The sequence below is a fragment of the Rhipicephalus sanguineus genome, chromosome 7 (genome assembly GCF_013339695.2).
Source record: "Rhipicephalus sanguineus isolate Rsan-2018 chromosome 7, BIME_Rsan_1.4, whole genome shotgun sequence".
Classification (NCBI taxonomy): domain Eukaryota; kingdom Metazoa; phylum Arthropoda; class Arachnida; order Ixodida; family Ixodidae; genus Rhipicephalus; species Rhipicephalus sanguineus.
Genome location: NC_051182.1, coordinates 54637279 through 54658119, shown reverse-complemented (window position 1 = coordinate 54658119; position 20841 = coordinate 54637279). Strand labels below are relative to the sequence as shown.

Here is a 20841-nt window from a genome sequence, read left to right as displayed (position 1 = left end):
TTGTGAAGCATGATTGGTTTGTCTGCTCAAGTTAAGAGGTCGGCCGCCATTAAAAGGAAATTGTGATGGCAGCAAAACAATACAACATAGACCACGGCCCATCATATCAAAAACATGTTACCTGTGTAGGCGGCGACGAACAGGTGTTCTTTCCCTTCTCCCCGCGTTATTCATCCAGCTGCTTCGTTTTAGTTGACATCCACTGCCAGAGCTGTACAGCCTTCTCGATTTGTAGGCGCAGTTGAGCCGTGTCGGCGTGACAGCCTTATTAAAACATATCGGCAACATCGTAGGTGCAGAAGAAGGCAACAACAGAACAGCCTGTCATGATGTTGCGTCGTTCTTCTGTGTCTGCATTCTTTGCGTTGCTGATTATGGATGTTGGTTCATTTGCTTTACAGAATATCTAGTACTGTCAGGCCCCGGAAAGTCTCAAGTTCCAGCAAACGCCGCAGAGGGCGAAAACATCAACCGCGGCGAGTTCCAGCTTCATACACCGGGAGTGGATCTACTAACCTCTGCGTTAGGATAGCAAGGCGGCCATTGTGGTGGCCGCCATTCGCGCTATTTCACTTTTTATGTAGGGGCACCCTCGTCGGGACTCAACATCAAATAAAAACTTTCTTGAAATAACGGAGTTTATTAGTTTGCATACCCGAGTTACTATTGAAGATAGAAGCGCTGTCGTTCTTTTTGCTGTTATCGAACATTGCCCTCATGAACTCATTCTCGGTATGGATTTCCTAGCCACTCACTCTGCCCTCATAGACTGTTCAGCCGGCTCTCTTCACCTTGATTTGCCTCTCCTTTCCGATCCGACCGACCCACCTCAAAGTCGTCTGAGCTGCATGGATTTCATACGCCTCCCGCCTAATTCCGTTATACACGTCGACTTATCCTCCACGCCACCTGTACCTGACGGCGATTACATGGTTGCACCGATTCCTGCCGTGATGCTTACGCGTGGCGTCGCTGTTCCGCACACGATTCTGACAATTACTGGAAACCGCACCTGCCTTCCTCTTGTCAATTTCGCATTGACTGCACAAGTTCTTCCACAGGGTATCTCCCTCGCCCAAATTACCGCTCTTCAGGACCACCATGTCGAGCCCTTCAGAGTGGACGATTGCTGCAGCTCAGCCCAAGGTTCAACTTCATCACCATCCTCGGGCGTCGACATTGAACGGATGGTTTCATCGGACCTCACGTCTGATCAAGCTGCAGCTCTTTGCCAAGTTCTGGAGCGCTATCGCGATATTTTTGATTTTGCCAGTACATCCTTAAGCCAAACGACCGTCGTTACGCATCGCATCAATACTGGCGATGCGAATCCTATTCACAGGCGTCCATATCGTGTTTCCGCGTCGGAGCGTACAGCAATACAACAGGAAGTCGAGAAGATGCTCGCGAAAGACATTATCGAACCCTCGTGCAGCCCCTGGGCTTCTCCTGTCGTCCTTGTCAAAAAGAAGGATGGAACATGGCGCTTTTGTGTAGATTATCGGCACCTCAACAAGATTACCAAAAAAGATGTTACCCTTTGCCCCGCATCGACGACGCCCTAGACTGCCTGTATGGTGCTACATATTTTTCAACTATCGACCTTCGGTCTGGCTACTGGCAGATAGCCGTCGATGACATGGATCGCGAGAAGACCGCATTTGTCACTCCTGATGTCTTTATCAGTTCAAGGTGATGCCCTTCGGTCTCTGTAATGCGCCGGCCACCTTCGAAAGAATGATGGACTCATTGCTCCAAGGGTTCAAATGGTCCACCTGCTTGTGTTATCTCGACGACGTTATTGTTTTTTCGCCCACATTCGACTCACATCTCAGTCGTTTAGAGGCAATTCTTGACGTTTTCCGTAGAGCCGGACTTCAACTGAACTCCTCCAAGTGCCACTTTGCTCGTCGTCAAATCACCGTGCTTGGCCACCTCGTCGATGCCACAGGCGTGCGCCCAGATCCAGAGAAAATTCGCGCCGTTATAAACTTTCCTGTTCCGAAGTCCCCAAAGGATGTTCGCAGCTTTGTGGGGCTGTGCTCCTATTTCCGGCGCTTTGTTAAGGACTTTGCGACCATTGCACGCCCCCTCACAGACCTCTTGAAGAAAGACGCCCCGTTTTACTGGGGCCCTGATCAAGCCTCATCTTTTTCCCAACTTACGACCCTGCTTACCACGCCGCCAGTCTTGGCCCACTTCGACCCATCAGCTTCAACCGAGGTCCGCACTGACGCCAGTGGGCATGGCATAGGAGCAATGTTATTGCAACACCAACGTGGACACGACCGTGTTATAGCCTATGCAAGCCGACTGCTCTCTCCCGCCGAGCGCAACTATTCAATCACGGAGCGCGAGTGCCTCGCTCTTGTGTGGGCAGTCGCCAAGTTTCGTCCATACTTATACGGGCGCCCATTCTGTGTCGTCACCGACCATCACGCGCTCTGCTGGCTAGCCTCACTCAAGGATCCCACAGGACGACTCGCTCGCTGGGCTCTACGCCTGCAAGAATACACGTTCTCTGTAACGTATAAAACAGGGCGATTGCATCAGGATGCGGATTGTTTATCCCGCTACCCTGTGGAGGAAGCAACCGATACTGACACCATCGCAGACGCTTTTTCTGTGTCGCAGCTGCTCAATATTGGCGAAGAGCAACGCAAGGATTCTTCTTTACGAGCCATTATTGACCAACTTGAGTCCACGCCTCGCGACGCGCCTGTACGAATGTATCTCGTCAAAGACGGGATCCTATACCGCCGCAACCTCGATCCACTCGGCTCCGACTTACTCCTCGTCATACCAGCCCACCTGCGTTCGACTGTCCTTCACCAACTTCATGACGCTCCCTTGGCGGGCCACTTGGGCGTTTCCCGCACATACGACCGTGTACGTCGTCGTTTTTTTTGGCCTGGACTTGCCCGTTCTGTTCGACGCTATGTCGCCGCTTGTGAGCCCTGCCAGCGCCGCAAAAGGCCGTCTGCCCTTCCAGCTGGATGCCTTCAGCCGATCGACGTTCCCGCTGAACCTTTTTTTCGAGTTGGTCTTGACCTGCTTGGTCCTTTCCCACTCTCCAGCTCCGGAAATAAATGGATTGCTGTCGCCACAGACTACGCGACGCGGTACGCTATCACACGAGCGCTTCCGACGAGTTGCGCTACCGACGTTGCGGACTTTCTGTTGTACGACATAATTTTAGTGCACGGAGCCCCTCGCCAACTTCTCACTGATCGTGGCCGCACCTTTCTCTCAGCTGTCGTTGACGAAATCCTGCGGTCTTGCAATACCAAACACAAGTTTACGACTTCGTACCATCCACAGACGAACGGCCTCACGGAGCGCCTCAACAGGACCATAACCGACATGCTCGCAAAATACGTTGCGGCTGATCACCAGGACTGGGACATTCATTTGCCATATGTGACGTTCGCCTACAATTCCTCGCGTCACGACACTGCCGGCTATTCACCATTCTATCTCCTATACGGACGAGAACCCGCACTACCCTTGGACACCTTGCTGCCCTCCGCCACCGAATATGCCGCAGAAGCCATCGCCCGCGCCGACCACGCGCGCCAACTCGCCCGTAATCGCCTCGAGGCCTCGCAGGAGCACCAAAGACAGCTCTATGATTGTCGTCATAGAGATGTGCACTTTTCTCCGGGTTCTCTTGTGCTCCTCTGGTCTCCCACTCGGCGTGTGGGGCTTTCTGAGAAACTCCTGTCACGGTACACTGGACCATACCGTGTCGTTCGCCAAATCACTGACGTTACGTATGAGATCGTCCCAGCCGATCCAACAACGCCATCAGCAGCTACGAGCGACGTCGTTCACGTGTCTAGGCTCAAGCCTTATTACCCTCCCTCGACCACATCTGTGTAGATTAAGCACCGAGACGGTGCTTCTACCGCCGGGGGGTTATGATACCATACATCCGCCGCAGCGTGGCTGCATGAAAGACGAGGAAGACGACGTCGCTTCTCTGGTTGTTGCTGGACTGACGCCATCTTGTCCACCCTGCGCTGTTTTAACGATTTAATAAATAGTTACTGAGCTACCCGTAACACTATTACACTTCAATAAAGCTAATTGCTCTTTATAGGAAGTGGCCTTGCCTTGCCAGGTACCGCGTCATCAATCTTTTCTAATAGTTCTTGCTTCAGCTGACTTATAGTTGTCCGCAGCCTATCAGCATCATTATCTTCATTTCAAAATATTGTCACGTGGTCGTGACGTCGACGAAGGCAGCAGTCAGCACGTCAGAGATGAAACTCTTTATTTGGCCGAACTTGTGCCCGGGAAACTGAAAGTCAAATTACAGCAATACACTGATAGCGCCGAACAGAGCGTCGACCGTCGATCAACTGACAAGCAGTGAAGCGCGTCGGCATTTATTAATGTGCCGTCGAATATTCCAGTGTTATCGCTGGTCGTCACGCAAGCTCTAGAATAAGCTCGAGTTTTTGCGTCTTGCGCGCATTCTTAACAAAACGATCTACAATAATCGCGTAGCTTCTCAAACAATGAGGCGCAGTTTGCGGTGAGCGTTGCTGACAGCCTTTGTGGGCGAAAACCGAATGCAGAAAAAGTAATAATAAGAAACGCACGTGGCAATATACGCCGGGAGAGACGGCGCAACGGCAGGTAACGGTTCGCGGTGCATTCAGATGTGTGTCCCGCTGTTTCGTTTCGCTGTGAATGTTTCGAGCCACTGGCGGCCGACACACTCGCTTCCGTTCTGTTCGTTTTGACTCGTTAAAATGCTTTCGCGAAGTGCATTCAGCTGTGTTCAGGGGAGTGAAGCGACCGTTGGAGCTTTCACCGGATGACACTAATTTCGAGCCCGAGAATATACGGACCGGTGAGTAAAAACCCATTGCTTCAGTTTTATTCACAGAATATTCAATTTTTCAACGTCATATTCTGTCGATTAGAAAACGTGCGTTTCTTGCAGCGTGGGTTCACGTGGGAGCGAGTTGCTGAGTTTATCACTGGGTAACATTAAGCAAGCCGCTGCAATAAAGAAAGGCAACTGCATCACCAACGCCTCGCATGTATCTTCGTAACTAGCCCGTATATCAGTGCCAAAAACGTACGAGTTCTAGTTTGTCGCAGTCGCATTTGAGAAGACAGGTTTAGATGTCTCCCTTCTCCTGTTGTTAGTTTATGTTATTTTTACTACACATTTAGTGCAACAAAAACTTCACATATTAATGAGTGTACTTTCACTTTAGTGTCATAAGGAGACCGTCACTCTAATCAGAAATATTTTTTTGTTTTCTGCCATAGCCTCCTGGCCGGACAAGGAAACAGCTGTGTATAATGGTCAAGGCACCTGTTACATGACACGCCTTCTAAAGAAGCTGGCCCGAGTGATACAACATGCATTATAAGGTACGTTTACATATATGTATAACAAACCACTGTGTTTGTTCACTACGTTTATATGTTTACTTTTGCAAAATTTATTTTTCATTGATTGTGCTTATCAATATCTGAGTGATGTCTTTACTTTTTTTTCCAGAATTGCCAGGCGACGACAGGATGACTACCCTCGAATGTCCACACTGCAAGCGCGGCGAAACATGTCAGCGTCTGCTACAACAGCTCATCTTGAACCTCACGCTTGCAATGCTGCATTTGTGAATGGTTTACCAGGCATCTCATGGAGGGGTGCTTACAATCGTCCACAAGCATTAGCTGTCTACTGTGTCATGCAATCTACACCGCAAGACCTTTGAAATTGAACACTAGCTCCGTGCATTGCTTATATTACATGGCACTGCTGAGCTCAACGACACAGGTTTTATACACAGCCACGGTGGTCACATTTCACTGGTGGTGAAATTCAAGGACACTCCTGTGCTTAGGTTGGCGTCTGAAGTTCAAGGAAAGACGGAAGCTTGAGAAGACGAAAAATTTGTGAACAAGAGGTGTCAATGGAGCAAATGTTTCGACAAGAAATCTAGTCTTCTTCAAGGCTACAGCTGCATTTGTTGAACTCCAGGTAGTTAAAATCAATCTAGAGTGGCCCACTACTGTATGACTCATAATCATATCATGGTTTGCATGTGAATCATCAGAAATTATAAATTTAAAGGTAAACATATTCGATGGAAGTCTGTTTGGCTGGGCAAGATTATGAGAATAAAAAGACTCTCCAGCCACGTTTAGTGATTAGTCTTCTTAATTAAAAAAAAAAAAAAACTAAGAGACCGAATGGGTCTCGAAATGTCGGGTCAGTTTTTTTATTATAAAGTATATTACAAAACGAACATCACAGCACTGAGGGGAATAAACGGTCTTTCCGACATTAGTTGTGCCTTATGAGTTTACAAACGACGCTCAAAACTGTTTTGCCTTAATTAACTGTGTTTAAATCATAGAAGGTTATAAAAAGAAGCGGCAAAGCTTTACAAGGATGTGCTCAATTACATTAGCCTTTGCACACACGTTCAATGGGCTCCTTCAAATTATTTACAGCTAATAAACAAATTATAAACAAGACGAGCACTTCTTGCAGCACAGCTTCACCAAGCAGGTTTACGTTGCCGTGATGAGTGAGATTCATTCTCAGCAGTTCGATTACTACTAGAGCCAAGAAATTCTAGCTGTAGAAACTGTGTAACTGAAGTACAACGAGGAACAAAACAAGCCTGAAATATTTTCTTCCACCTATTGCCTGAATACGTTATACATATGGTATGGCTTCACGGCCGAGAATTTCGCAGAGAAATTCGTGTCTACCCTGTAGACACAACGCAATATTCCTTATTCGTAACGCATTGAAGGTGACATCGCAGAGAGAGAAAGATGCAGAAATTGACGCATCCGCGATTGTTTACGTAATAAATTTATCAAAATCACATTGCTCTCACTGCACCAACTATCTGTTGGCGTAGCACACGTTCCGTTTCCGACTCCACACCATGCACTCACTTAAAGGTCAACACAACCTGGCAAGCGCCGCATAACTAACGGCAGGATAAGACCCTTGTCCTAAAGCAACGCTGTTAAACTCAGACGCCGCGGCACAATGAGAGCAACGTTCTTTCAGCGATCTCGGTGTTCAGTTATATACACATATCTGTCAGCTTTCAGACTCATTACACACGTACGGGTTTAAAGCTTTCGACGTGTATGAGTGACTTGTTTCCTTGGACCAGACTGTATACATTGCTTGTACCGGCTTGGGTACTCACAATAAACGATGCAAACCCTTCTTGATTGACGTTGTTCTTGCCAGTCGAGGCCACTTTGGTCACCTGGCGATAACTATTGCACACGCGAGTCGCGATTTGCAAACGACAAGGAACAGAATACCACAGGGGGCAAAAAGCCCGGAAGCGCGGTAGTGCGACCAGGGCGAACCAGCAGCAAAAATGTGTTTATTTAATGATGATTATAGAACTTGCAGCGGCATCTCGCCTCGCTCTATTGGAGTTCAGTACGCTGCCGCTACCCTTATTTCTGTACTACAGCCAAAGCTACAGTTTCCGTTCTCGAAAGTGGTAGATGTTCTCTGGTACTGTTTGATAAAGGCTAGCCCATCGAAAATGTAGTAGCTGATGGAGGTTTGTCGCGGCTTCGAACACGCTCGGCTTTTTTTTTGTAATGCCAAGCATTTCATAGCAAACCAAGGCCCTTTTAGCCCATCTATCTATCTATCTATCTATCTATCTATCTATCTATCTATCTATCTATCTATCTATCTATCTATCTATCTATCTATCTATCTATCTATCTATCTATCTATCTATCTATCTATCTATCTATCTATCTATCTATCTATCTATCTATCTATCTATCTATCTATCTATCTATCTATCTACCTACCATGCCGCTAGGTATGGGTGCTCTTGTGACAGCCTCCTTAGCTTGATGTAGACTAAAATTGGCCTGAGAGGGTAAGAGGGTTTCACGAATATGGCTAGGTGCCAGGAAACCAGCGAAACTGAATAACAAGGACGAAGAAGAAGCCATATTCAAGCACACACCATCGCCGGACTTACAACCAATTTATTTACGCATCCACGTATATTTATACACCTCATGCCGCGCACGTGCGCACCTAAATATGTAGCGTACGCTGTCAAACCGTTTCCTGCAAACACATGTGGCACATACTCGTATACCGCGGCCCACGGTAAGCGGATGTACGCCACAGGTGAATGACAGTTTATATCTTCCCAGGAACGGCGAGAACAGACGGTTCGGTTGCTGCCGGCGGCAAATTACCTTTTCGTCCACTTTACCTTCTCTACACTTATATCCTAATTAGTACAAATAACATTCCTCTGCATTCCTTATCATTATTGTCTGTTCTCAATATTGAGAAGAGACATTGGTAGTGCGAGAGCCTAAAGAAATACCGACATCAGCAGCGTTGACGCGACGAGTGCGAAGAATAAAAATCAGGATTTCAGCACGGATCTAACCCAGGCATTCTCCGAGGCAGTCAGGTATTCTACCAGAGAGCTAGGCCAAGTCTTGAAACTGGTTTGGAAAAAGAACCTATGCAGGCGTAATAGCGGTACAACGACAAAAGTTCTTGCGGTGCTCACTATCTAATTTGATAACAAAACAATAAAATTTACGTATGCACTCCTATGACACAGGCGTCATGTCGGGTTAACGTCAGTTGTGGTTCCAGTACTGCTTCCGCTTTTATAGAATTCTAATAAACATTACAATTCTACTCGTATGGTTCAGCAACCTAAACTCAGTGTTTCTCTACCCCGGAGAAATACACTAAGAAAAGTTACATATGATATTCACATCCTTTAAAGTGCACTTCGTTGCCATAATACTGATGTCTGTGCTCTAAAGTGAGTGCTGACGTTATGTCCGACGATAGTTACCATCAATCCACCTAGTAACCCTTGGATGAAACCTAAAAAAATGCAGAATAGCATTTTTTCTGAAGTGGCATTTTCCCCAAACGCAGTAGCCGCCAGGGACTCAGCGATTGCAACCCACATTCTTGGTGTACAGTTGAATAATGCTGATATCTAGCAAAATAGCTACACACTCCGATGCTGTTGAAGAGGAAAGATGACCCCGACGGCATGCACATTCTTCATGTAACTCCGGAATGAGAAATGTTGATGTCAAAGTCTCTATTGTGACGGAGCCATCAGTGTACAGTGAGTGCGCCCTTGGTACCTGTCAAACAGGCGATGTGAGGCCAACTCCAATGTGGCAACGGCTGGAAATTCGCTGGACGATTTCCTTCTCTTAAGGGTTGAATCGCGCAAACGAGACAGGGACTAAAAGAAGAGACGAAAACACACAGTTCTGTCTCGTTTGCGCGATTCAACCCTTAAGATTATGAACCAACAAGCCCCACTGACAGCCATTCTGAAGTTGATTTCCTTCTCGTTTTGCCTTGCTTACTCCCTATTGTCATGGTGTGTATTCCGTGGGGACTCATGCTAGCAGTCATTATTATATCCATGTCTGCCCTTATGGAGGAAATTCTTGATGTTTATTTCCAGTTCATTCATTTTGAAGACATAGAAATAATAAGAATAAAGGTTTAGTTGGTGGATGCTTGTTTTCATTTGTTTTGTCATACTGCTAGCTTGTTGAAGAACAAGATTGTGGTGATTAAAATTAGAAATTTTTTCCGCGGCTACGCGTGTGCAGATGACGCTTGGGATATCTATCATGGTTCTGATAGTTCTGGTGAGAATTATTACGCACCAAAGCTACGACGTCATTATGACACACGCCATTGTGGGACACTTCGGCTCAATTTTGACCACCAGGGGTTCTTTAACTTGCATCCCATTCTACCTGCATTGGTGTTTTTCGCATTACGCCCCTATAGAAATATGACCGCCAAGGATCCTCTTCATCTATCAAGTCGACACTTAGAACATATCGCTGTACGTACCGACATCAGCCGGTATGCGCATAATTATCTGAGCATCCATATTTTTTTTTCTGATAGTAAAAATAGATTTACTAGATATTTTGCAGGACGTCTCGTGTACGTTGCAGTACATGTTCGCATATAAAATGTAGAACTTTTAAAATGATTTTTGAGCAGGCAATCAAACGATAATTACTTTTATTGTGAGACATTCGAACCAGCATGCAGTATAGAGATTTTGATTATTCAGTGCTCGAACCTTCTCAAACCGTGTATATATGATACATCAGAAGTGTCGAATTCAAGTAGCTTAAATGTAAAGCTTGTGCCTTCCTTCGTATTGGTCGTCACAACTCCATGGACAGGTGTTCCTCAGCTTGATCATACTTTAGTAATCACCCTCGCCGTCATCGCACAGGTCTCTTCTATGGGGAGCAACGACAACGCCGCACGTGTCGACGAAGTGGTCGATGCACACTTGGGGCACTGTATCTTTCAGATGTCGCTGCGTCCAGAGGATGCACTCTGCAAAGTAACCACAGAAATATCGATGAAGATTTAGTACTGGGAAATAAGTAGTGTACCGGAATAAAGCGAAACGCTGGCAAAACAGTCGCTGCCACAGCAGTGGCGACTTTTTAGTGTTATTATATGGAAAGCAGAGGCGAAAAGGAATTTTCTGAACGTCCCTTAAGAACGTATTAGAGCTACGTACATCTTAGCATTGCCTTGTCGGTCCCATATCTGTTCACCATGCGCCATTCGTCTAGTGAAGTCAACTTCAGTCGACGCGACAGTATCCAATGAAAGGGGGAAAATAAGGACGATGCCCTTAGGAAGCCAACGAATAGACAGAATAGCTAGATTAGAGAAGCGTGGACTATTGGGCCGGTCGGTGCATCATTGTCAAGTTCTTGAGTGAAAAACAAAGCGCAACGGGAAGAAAACGTCGTACGGAGGACAGTGCCTGTCCTGCTCAACAACTTCACCTTACCTACACTGATCACTGCAAGCAAGGGATACACTGCAAGCAAGGGATATTTGTCGGAAAGGCGAGGCGTATAATAAGGACCTGTAGCGACGACGGTGCCTACGTTAACGACTTAAAAATCCGAAAGGGGACTTCAGCTAAAAAATACCTATACGACGCAGCTAAACAAGGCGTGCAATAAAGCGCGTAAATTATATAAGAGATCTGCACTACCTAGAAGAGACCTTAAATCACAGCTGAACCAAGGCCAGCCTGTCCCGTCGTGTTATTTCTCTGTGTTTCGTGTTTCCCGCTGGTTTTTATCCAATTCAACATGGTCCAAGCATTAATAATAAAATACTGAAGTGTACTCCCAAACATAATATTCTCCGCAAGTCAGTATTCAATATTAGCAAGCAACGAGATCCTAAAAAGCGTTTCCCGGAGCACCAAGGGTCGTTTTCGCAGTAATAGAAACTTTAAGGGGATATTAGTTCAATGCGAATCTCTCAGTGTACCGCCGACTTAAGTGCTTGTCCTTTTCCTAAATGTAGCACTTGCCAAACAATTTGAAAATAGCGTTAATGTTAAAATCACCGGAAGTGGTTTCGTCCGCCATATCAAATCTATTTCTTCCTGCAATAGATCAAACGCTATTCTCATGCTCGGAATATACCCTTTGTCACTGTCGAAACAAGCTTCTCTCCCTCTCTTGGCAAAACAAGGTAATCAATTATTGTATAAAGCCCAAATGAATAGCATCATCCCGGGCGTGGTGCGTTCTACGTGCTAGTGAAAGCGCGCGAGAGCTGCCGACGAACCCGGACGAAACGAGCCGGCCATCTCCGCCACGCGAAGGGCTCATGCGACATCATCCCAGGTGTGAGAGCTGCCATCGATCGCTCCGCAGGAAGGCTGCGTGCCTCCGGGAGGAAATTCGTATAACACGTTATTGGGTTAATTGGTGCAACCTATTGTGGAGAGAGAGAGAGAGAGTGAAAAAAAACTTTTATTTGTGCAGGCCTAATGAGTCGTCCTCGTTGGGTGGAGCCCTTAGTTCAAGTCCCCATTGGCTCACGCCACACCACGTGCCCGCTGGATCAGCCGGGTGGGAGCTGGTCAGCTCTCCCATGAGGAATTTCCCAGGATGAATGTGAGGGTGCAAAAATAGAGCGGTAGCCCAGTGGTTGTGGACATTCCCAGGTGCAGGGATACACCGTGGACTTCGCTCCACAGTAGGGGCAGTATGAAGGATATTGTGTGGGGTGGAAGAGATGGAGGTAAGGGCAGGGGAATGAATTAATCAGAAGCTGCCACCAGGCAACAGCGTCCCTTCAGTTGAGTGATTTGTGTGGTGGTGGGAGTACATACGGCTTTGTCGGTAATGTTGTAGCGTGTCAGTGTAGTTTTGTGGTTCTCTTGGTGAATCGTCTGTGTTGACAACTCTTCCGATGGCGTCCGGTTTGTAACCTCTCGAGCTAGGCATTAGCGAGTTCATTGCCATGGAGCGAGGCGTGTCCAGGTGTCCTAGGCGATACGTGGAGTGTATTGAACAACGTGGAGTGTATTGATGTCAGAATAGGGTGTGTGTAGGGTGTGACCATTCGCCCCGCCAAGGTGGTCTAGCAGTTATGGCTCTCGACTGCTGACCCGAAGGTCGCGTGATCGAATCTCGGCCGTGGCGGCTGCATTTTCGAAGGGGGCGAAAATGTCTGAAGCACGTGTGCTTAGATTTAGGTGTACGTTAAAGAACCCCAGGTGGTCCAAATTTCCGGAGCCCTTCACTACGGCGTCTCTCATAATCATATCGTGGTTTTGCGACATTAAACCTCAGATATTATTATTACTAATATTATTATTAATATTATATTATTATTATTATTATTATTATTATTATTATTATTATTATTATTATTAGGGTGTGACCATTCCTTTCGCTATGTTCCGACAGGCAGTTTGTGAATCAGTAGACATGGTGATTGGTTCGTCCGGTGCTGGTATTTGTGAAGTGTGTATGACTGCAAGAGCGATAGGAGCCTCCTCTGCTGTGCCGCTGTCCAGGGTGTTAAGCGTAGCTGATACCGTTACAGAATCGGTATTGTCCACTATGACCAGATACATGGCCCGTTTCTTTGGATATCGGGCCATATCAGTGTAAAGGACTGGCGCGTTAGACGTGTCATCACCTAGGGCTCGCATTTTAGCTTGAACTCTTGCCCGTCTCCGGCATTTATGTCGGAGACGGGCAAGAGTTGCGGGGTATGAGGGCGACTTGAAGTTTCCTCCTAATGTCAAGTGAAGCGTGTTTCGGTTCTTGTGGCGGTTTGTTTGGCACGCTGTGTCCCAACCGAGAGAGAATGAGACAACACTGTCTAGTCCTCTGGAGACGTTCAATTTGACTGTTACCATGTCCTTCAATTAGTTCACGCATAGTGGCGTTGCACGCCGCCACTGTCATCATATATATATATATATATATATATATATATATATAGCGGAACTTTACCACCATTAAGCGCAAATCGTTTGGACGAAGGACAAACAACACGGACAGGCGCTTAACGGTGGTGAAGTATAGAGTATCAACTAGCTTGAACTCACAAGTTGTTGCGTTGTATAGCTAGCGGGGATCCGTACACGGCCCATACCTTCGTGGCGCTGGGCTCTCACTGCTTCGTTCGCGTTGAAGCGACGACAGCGCAAAAACCGCTTCTCCTGCTGGAGCGTCTGTATTTCATTACGCCAGCGTTTTGTAGAATCAAACCATATCGGAACCCAAATGAGATGCCTGCTAGCGTTATTTGGTATACCATTCTTCATTACCTTTGTTTCCCCCTTCCCTGAGGAGGAGGGAGGCGTTGTGTCCCTTTAGGTGGCAGTTGTCAGCCAGCCGCCATCCTATTTCGTCTGTACTTTTATGTTTTTTGCGTAGGCAATTTAAATAACAATAATAATATAATAGTAATAATAATAAAATAATAATAATAATAAGAAGAAGAAGAAGAAGAAGGAGAAGAAGAAAAATTGCTGCTCTTGCATTCATTGCTTTGCCCTTGAGGCGGAACTGTGGCATTCCATAACACGACGACAATACGATCATTACAGTAGCGGGAGGAAACAAGTTTGTACAACAAAAAAAGGTTAGGACTGCTGCATAAGGATGGCCGCCGATCCTGTAGGCTTACACTGCAGCCTCACACTCCTTTCACGAAGACTCAAAGCGCGAGCGCATATATGGAGACCGTGGTCAAGCTGGCATTACGGATTCGTGAGATTTTGAGTGACAAAAGGTCAATCGCATTATTAGGTATGCCGTTCAGTTCACCTAAATTAGGACCTTTAAGATGCGCCGACGAATTTTAGCGTTATACGACGGCGAAATCTATTGCATGACCCCTTGTCGACCACCGCAATGCAATGAGCAGTGGGCTAGCGCGGTTAGGACCAGGCGCCACTAAGTCACCGCGTTTCTGAAACGAGTGTACTACTAAGAAGAACGTGTACAGTCATCAATAAGGCTAATATATACGTTCAAAGAAACTTACGGTGTCCATTATATTCAACGTCTGCTACAACGCATTTGTCGTCAGCGTAGTACAGTTTGGCTTCCTTTACGGACGGATCTGCAAGAAGACAGCAAGACCATCTGACACTTCAAAGGTCCATTTTCATCACGCTCATCTGCATACATTGTATCGTGTCGGGCATACATCGAGGCAAACGTGAATCTAAGCGTTTTATAGGCTCACCGTAAATTATGGCACAGTCGTGTAAGCAACGTCGCCAGAGGTTCATATTTAATAATAATCACCTTGGAGTCGAAAGGGAATTTGAAGAAGGCTGGTGGAACTTTCATGTAGTGTCTGAGCGCGCATGACCTCGACATTCGTGTAATGAAAGCTCATAAGAAACAGCTCAGTGAGCAGCAGCATCAAGCAATTCGTTCATAGCTGCCCGAAGTTTCGCATGACAACGTTGTCGCATCGCATACAGGAGGCCGCTCCGTCAGTTCAGGTGATTTCGGTCTGTGCAATGGGAACGTGCCTGTTAAGTTATTTAGTAAACCAATGTCTACAATAAATTTTATATGGGAACAACTACACTGCTGACAACGTTGTCGCATCGAATACTGGAGACATCTCTGTCACTTTGGTAGATTTGCGTCTGTGCAATTGCCGTGGATTTGCGTCCATCCATTATCGACGGAAAAATTGCCATGAAGGTCTGTATTTCGCTTTCGCAGTAAAACTATGAGTGACTAAGGCGGTGTGTGATTGTCTCTCTGGAAGCAATGGTACCAACAGAGACAGGTACGCACGCAGATGCAGCGATTTAACACATTTCATGAGCAGCATTTAACATAGCCATTCAACGGGTCTTGCAAATATAAGCACAACGTAAAGTTTGCAAGGCGGTGAGGTTCTGTAGAGCTGATGTCCCAGTAGCACACACTAAGTTGTAGAACTTAACGCATACGCATGAGTTAGTTGATCGTTACAAACAGACACACACACGCACACCCGAACAGGAGGTACACAATGCATCATTCCGCAGAACGTAAGATCCTGCCTACGTTTATGTCATTTGCACTTAGAAATTGTCTCAATCGCAGAAAGTACAGCAAGGAATTCGTAGAATATTTTCTTCGATCAAGTGACCAGCGTTTCATTGATATGCCATTAATGTGGTCGCAAGAATAGTAGAGTTAAAACGACGACGAATTTGGCGACTGTAAGGAAGGCGTCGATTAGCAAACAGGGGGTGTAAGAGACATACAAATAAATTAAGTGAGTGCACAGTGTTAACGCACAAAATAGGTAATGTTGCTGAACAGATACAATGAAGTAAAGCTTAAAGGCTAAAGTATAAAAACGTGAGCTCGCGCCATCTATTGTAGATTGGAGATCATTGGGGGCTCTTCATCCTTAACAATTCCTAAAGCAGGCTAATGACGACGACGGGAGCATAAACGGCTACGTCATTAAACGTTGTTAGTTAAAGTGCATAAAATGACCATGGTGCAGCAATGTGCCTAGCAGGTGATTCGGTTTCTGTTGCGATGAACATTATATGGACGTTCCAGGGGCATTGTTGCCGTCGCCGTGGCTGTCCTATGCGGTGGATGTCCAGATCAGTACCGTCGGCCCGCGTGTCTTATGTTCTACGTACCGCTCAACGGGCGCGAGAGCTCCTAAGCAGCAATGAAACGAGCCTGTCGCGGGAAAGGCGCATTGGAAAGACAGCCTCGGGGTGCGGTGGGAGGTTGCCCACATCTGACAGGAAATGCGTACTGCTCTAACGGGTGTGCTCGCTCGCGGTCGAGCGCGTACGTTTGGAGCGCATCGGCAGACTGCTCATAGCTTTGTGTCATAGCTTTATACGTCCTATGCTGCCGTAACGACGCGGTTTTGAAAAATTGAAGGATCGGCTTCCGCGTCGTATTAGCCTATAGTATTGCTTAAATGGAAGCGACCGAAGCATACTGACTAACGCGAGAAACGAGATGGCTAAAGGTTAAAGGTGCCATCAAAAAAGTCACAGTTTTGTCGCAAGGGTGAAGCCATCAAAGCGATAGCTAAAAATTAGAATTTCACACGAAGAACGAGAAGCAGCTTGATACATGCAGCGCGCCGCTGAAGCACAGGAAGGACGCCCGAAAAGAACGCACATGGATGCACAAGGCAAGTGCGAAGTAATAACAGTCCCAGTTGCTACGCCTCTGTGCTGTGCGGCGTGTTTTAAAGTGCGCTCTTCGAGCCATTCGCGCCATCTAACATAAAAACACGCTGAACACCGATCCCTGAGTACCGCCACCGGCAAATGGTGCATATAAATGGCTCGCCGTTAGCATTGCGAAGACGGTGCCATCCGTGGCCTAATCGTTTCGCGCTGCGCGCTGCGGGGCGAGGGGTCGTAAGTTCGATTCCCGGTGGCGGAACTTTTTCTGATGTTTTTTTTCTTTGCCTATTGTTAGTCTTTCTATTTTACAACGTCATATCCGTGACGGAAATACGTCAGTGGGCCGTGGTGGACCCCGGCATAAAACACTTTCGCGGTAAAAGTAAACCAGCGGATTCGAGAATGAAACTAGCCAACCTACCGAAAATTTCACTTCGTGTTCTTTCTTTAACATGAAAGTGTATAATGCCGGCGTAAAACAAGACTTCAGTAACGTCTTTCCGTAAGTGAAATGTCATCGACAAAATTCACATAAGGTAGCGAAAAAAATTTTTCATCAACGGGAGTCCAACCCTCGTTATTCACCGTTTATATCGGCTCATGAATGGCGACAACAGACATTGGAACAGATACTGGACCCAACGAATGTAAAGAATAAAAATCAGGATCCCAGCAGTGGTTGAATCCAGGTATTCTTCAGGGCAGTCAGATACGCTACCACACAGCCGCGCCCGATCCTAAAACTAATTTGGAACAGATCCCATGCAGACGTCATGTGTGTGTAACCTCAATTGTGGTTTAGTGCAGGCTAGCTAATTTTATAACAAGGTAAGAAACATTACATATGTAATCCTATGATATAACGTCATTTGTGGTTCGAGCGTTGTCTCCGCTTTTATAACAGTCTAATAAATATCACATGTCTGCTCCTATGACTGGGCTAGCTACATTGCACCGCTGCTCGATCCGCGGTGGAATACGCTAATGAATGTTACGTACGACATTCACATCGTCGCACCGTAGCGTGCACGTCCTTTTGATAAATATGGCATCTTTGCTCTAACGTGTGCGCTGACGTTACGTCAGACCACCACTTCACCTTTAAACGGCAGTGTAGTCTACGTGCTTGGTAAGCCCACAATATGTACACAGCTACTCCTTTAAAAAACAGGTCGATCCACCTAGTAACGCTTCGCTCAAAGCCAAAAAGTGGAGCATATAGCTGACTACTCGCTGACTGCTTCGCATGAAACCGATTACCATGTAGGCAGCATGTGGTGGATGGAATGTCTGCGAGACGTGAGATCTGTACGGTATGGTTGTTTATTCTCCGTTTGCCGAGCTGCAGCGGAACGCCAGTGCGGGCCGCCATTGTGAGATGGGAAGGAAAGAGGGAAAGCGTACACCAGAGATCGTCGTATGCATACACAAAAGCACAGTGTGAGAAATGATACACAAAGTAAGGTTCACTGCACATATTTTATGTTACGTGCGAGTGCGGATGCGTGAGAATGTAAACACAACTTGGGCTTGCGAATTCCGACGCTCACCCCACTGCTCTCCCTTAAGAGAGGAAGCCGAAGTGACGAACGATTTGTTACCTCCAGTGGACGCTGCGAGTGCGAGGTACTTCGTGTCGGTCGTAAACATCTGCAGGCGCTGTAAGGCGACGCGTGGCAGATGCTGAAATGCAATAAGCTGGGCCGTCTACGTATGCCGGCTTCAGCCGCTCAAGCGCGGCTGCATCGCGCGTTCCATTAAGGTCGACGATGGATGTTGAGGAACGGCGTTCGGGTACACCGAAGGGCCGGAAATAATGGACAGATTTAGTTGAGCGCCCGCAACAGCTTTACCGACGCAGCCCGCCATAGGAAATGGCTGGCAGGCTGCGGACGTACGCTCAACTAAATCTGTCTAATGTGGTTGCAGGGGACCGCGCACAGGGCCGTAGCGCACGAAGACATGCGTCGCTTTGTATATGTCTACAGTCAAGTTCACAATTCTTGAGTGGATGTACATCGATGGCATAAGACGACGGAACTGACAGTTTCGAACGACGGCGTGTGACTGCATCCACGGGACTGAGTGCGACAGCGGGAGTGTTGTCAGTGCCGCTGATGCGCCTGAAGTCCGTCGTGGATACGGAGATGCAGGTCAGTTGTCGTACTTCCCGTGGTGTATACAGTGATGCAGTACGGCCTATTGAATAGGTGAGCGGCTTGTGATCGGTGAAATGTGTGAACTATCTACCTACGAGTAGGTGGCGAAAGACGATGTAGATGGCGAGAAGTTCCGACTGAAAACGCTCTATTGTGTCTGAGTAGGAGTCATGTGTCTTCAGAAGCACGCAAGTGGTGGCCATGCACCGTGGACCTGCTGTAGAGGAGCTCGAAGCGCTGTGTTGGAAGCGTCAGTCATGAGTCCCAGCGGACGGTCTGGTTGTGGGTGGGCGAGTGGAGTGGCCGCGGCCAAGGCACGCTTGATTGCATCCAGTGCGTCATCCGCAGCAGTATTCCATGGTAGTGCTTTCGCCGAGTGTTTGCCGCAAAGCATGCGGTCTAGGGGTTCCAGCAGCGGGGCGCAGTTTCTGATAAAGCGGCGGTAAACGTTTACGAGGCCGAGAAACTGGCGAAGCTTTATGGTTGACGTTGGCTTAGAAAACTCAATGAACGCTTGTACTGCGTGAGGAAGAGGGCGGATGCCGTTGACGACCAAGTGATGACCAAGGAATTCGAGGGCTTGTTGTCCGAATTGACTCTTTTCTGTTTTGGTGAATACGCCGTTTGCGGAGAGGCGCTGGCAAAGTTGGCGCAGGTGGAGCAAGTGTTCTTTGGGGGAAGAACTTGCGACACGGATGTCATCAACGTAAGCAAATACGAAAGGCAGTCCACTTACAACAGGATCGATGAAACGCTGCGATGTCTGCGCCACATTGCGAAGTCCCAATAGCCTCCTTATGAATTCAATTAGTCCGAATGGTGTTGAGATTGCTGTTTTAGGAATGCCTTCATCTGCTACGAGAACTTGGTGATAGGCACGGACAAGACAATTTTTTTAACAGATGCTTGTGCCATGTAGAGCTGAAGTGAAGTCTTCTATGTTTGGTAGTGGGTACCGGTACGGAATAATGTTGGCGTTTAGGGGCCGGTAGACCCCTTATGGCCTCCAATGTGGGACTTCTTGGGAACAAGATGGAGAGGAGATGAACAATTACTGGAGGAGGCGCTGCGAGCGGGAGAATACAGGTGATCCTGACGTAGCAATGCGGTGCCGAACGTCATAGCAGACCGGTTGAGTCTAGTCTGGTGGTTATATCAGCTGAGGAAACTCTGCTATGAGGGCTGCAAATGGCTGTTTCGCAACTGTAGCACATGAGAGTACTACATCTGTAGTTGCGTGTACTACGATGATGTGGATGATGAAATTTGTTGCAGAGTCTATTAAGCGATTTCGCTTGACATAGACGTCCATGCTGATTTAGGAAGTCAGCACGAATTATTGCAGAACCAACGTCAGCGACCAAGAACACCCACCGGAATATTCTTCGAAGACCCAAGTTGAGTGTTACAGAACGTTGCCTGTACACGGGAATGTGTTTCCTGTTGACAGATTTGAGGTGGAACTGTACAGTGGAGGTGCGTTTGGCTTTTGTGGCTGGGAAGACACTCACTTTGGCTTCGGTGTCAATAAGAAATTTCTGTCTGGTAGTTCGGTCGACAAAGTGGAAAATGCGACATTGTTCTTGGCGCTGACCGCTTGTCGCCGCTAGTGGTCGGCCGACGGGTCTTCGGACCAAGTGTATTGCAAAAGCTTAATGGCATTTCTTAGCCGTGAAAGAGCGCATATACAGAGCAAAGAAACACACGACAGCAAGTACCAACTAGGCCGACAAACAGTCTTGTTAATGCATGGCAAGAGGCAGTGGCGGGCATTTGCGCCGAAGCGGCGATGGTAATAGCACATACGTGTGCCTGCGGACTCACTTCACTCCCGTCTGCGTCGACTGGGCATTGAAGATCGATTACGTTGGCGCTCACGGTGTGTGGATGGCTCTGGGTAAATTGCTGCCGCGATGAGTTGTTCCAGCCGAGTACAAAGGCGCTCAACTTCGGAGGAGTCAACGGCAGTGGCTGCCGCGTTAGGTGGCTGAGCAGTTGTGACAGGAGCGGTCGACGGTGTTGATTGCGTGGGCGTGCTGATGGAAGCGATTGGGAGATTTGGCGTCACCACCTTTATCGGCCTCACTGGATTCTTCGGCCTCTGGAGTCATTTGGCCGGGGCTGGGTGTCTGGACTTGGTAATGCTCTATTCTAAA

The 20841-nt window shown here is 47.3% G+C and overlaps 1 protein-coding gene across 1 annotated transcript in view; it reads right to left on the bottom strand.

Moving 5' to 3' along the window:
- Nucleotides 1–20841, bottom strand: part of LOC119400689 (uncharacterized) — a 73407-nt gene that overhangs the window by 14291 nt on the left and 38275 nt on the right. The window contains exon 4 of the mRNA XM_037667695.2: nt 14393–14470. Within this exon, the coding sequence (XP_037523623.1) occupies nt 14393–14470 (78 nt within the window). The remainder of the gene's footprint in view (nt 1–14392; nt 14471–20841) is intronic.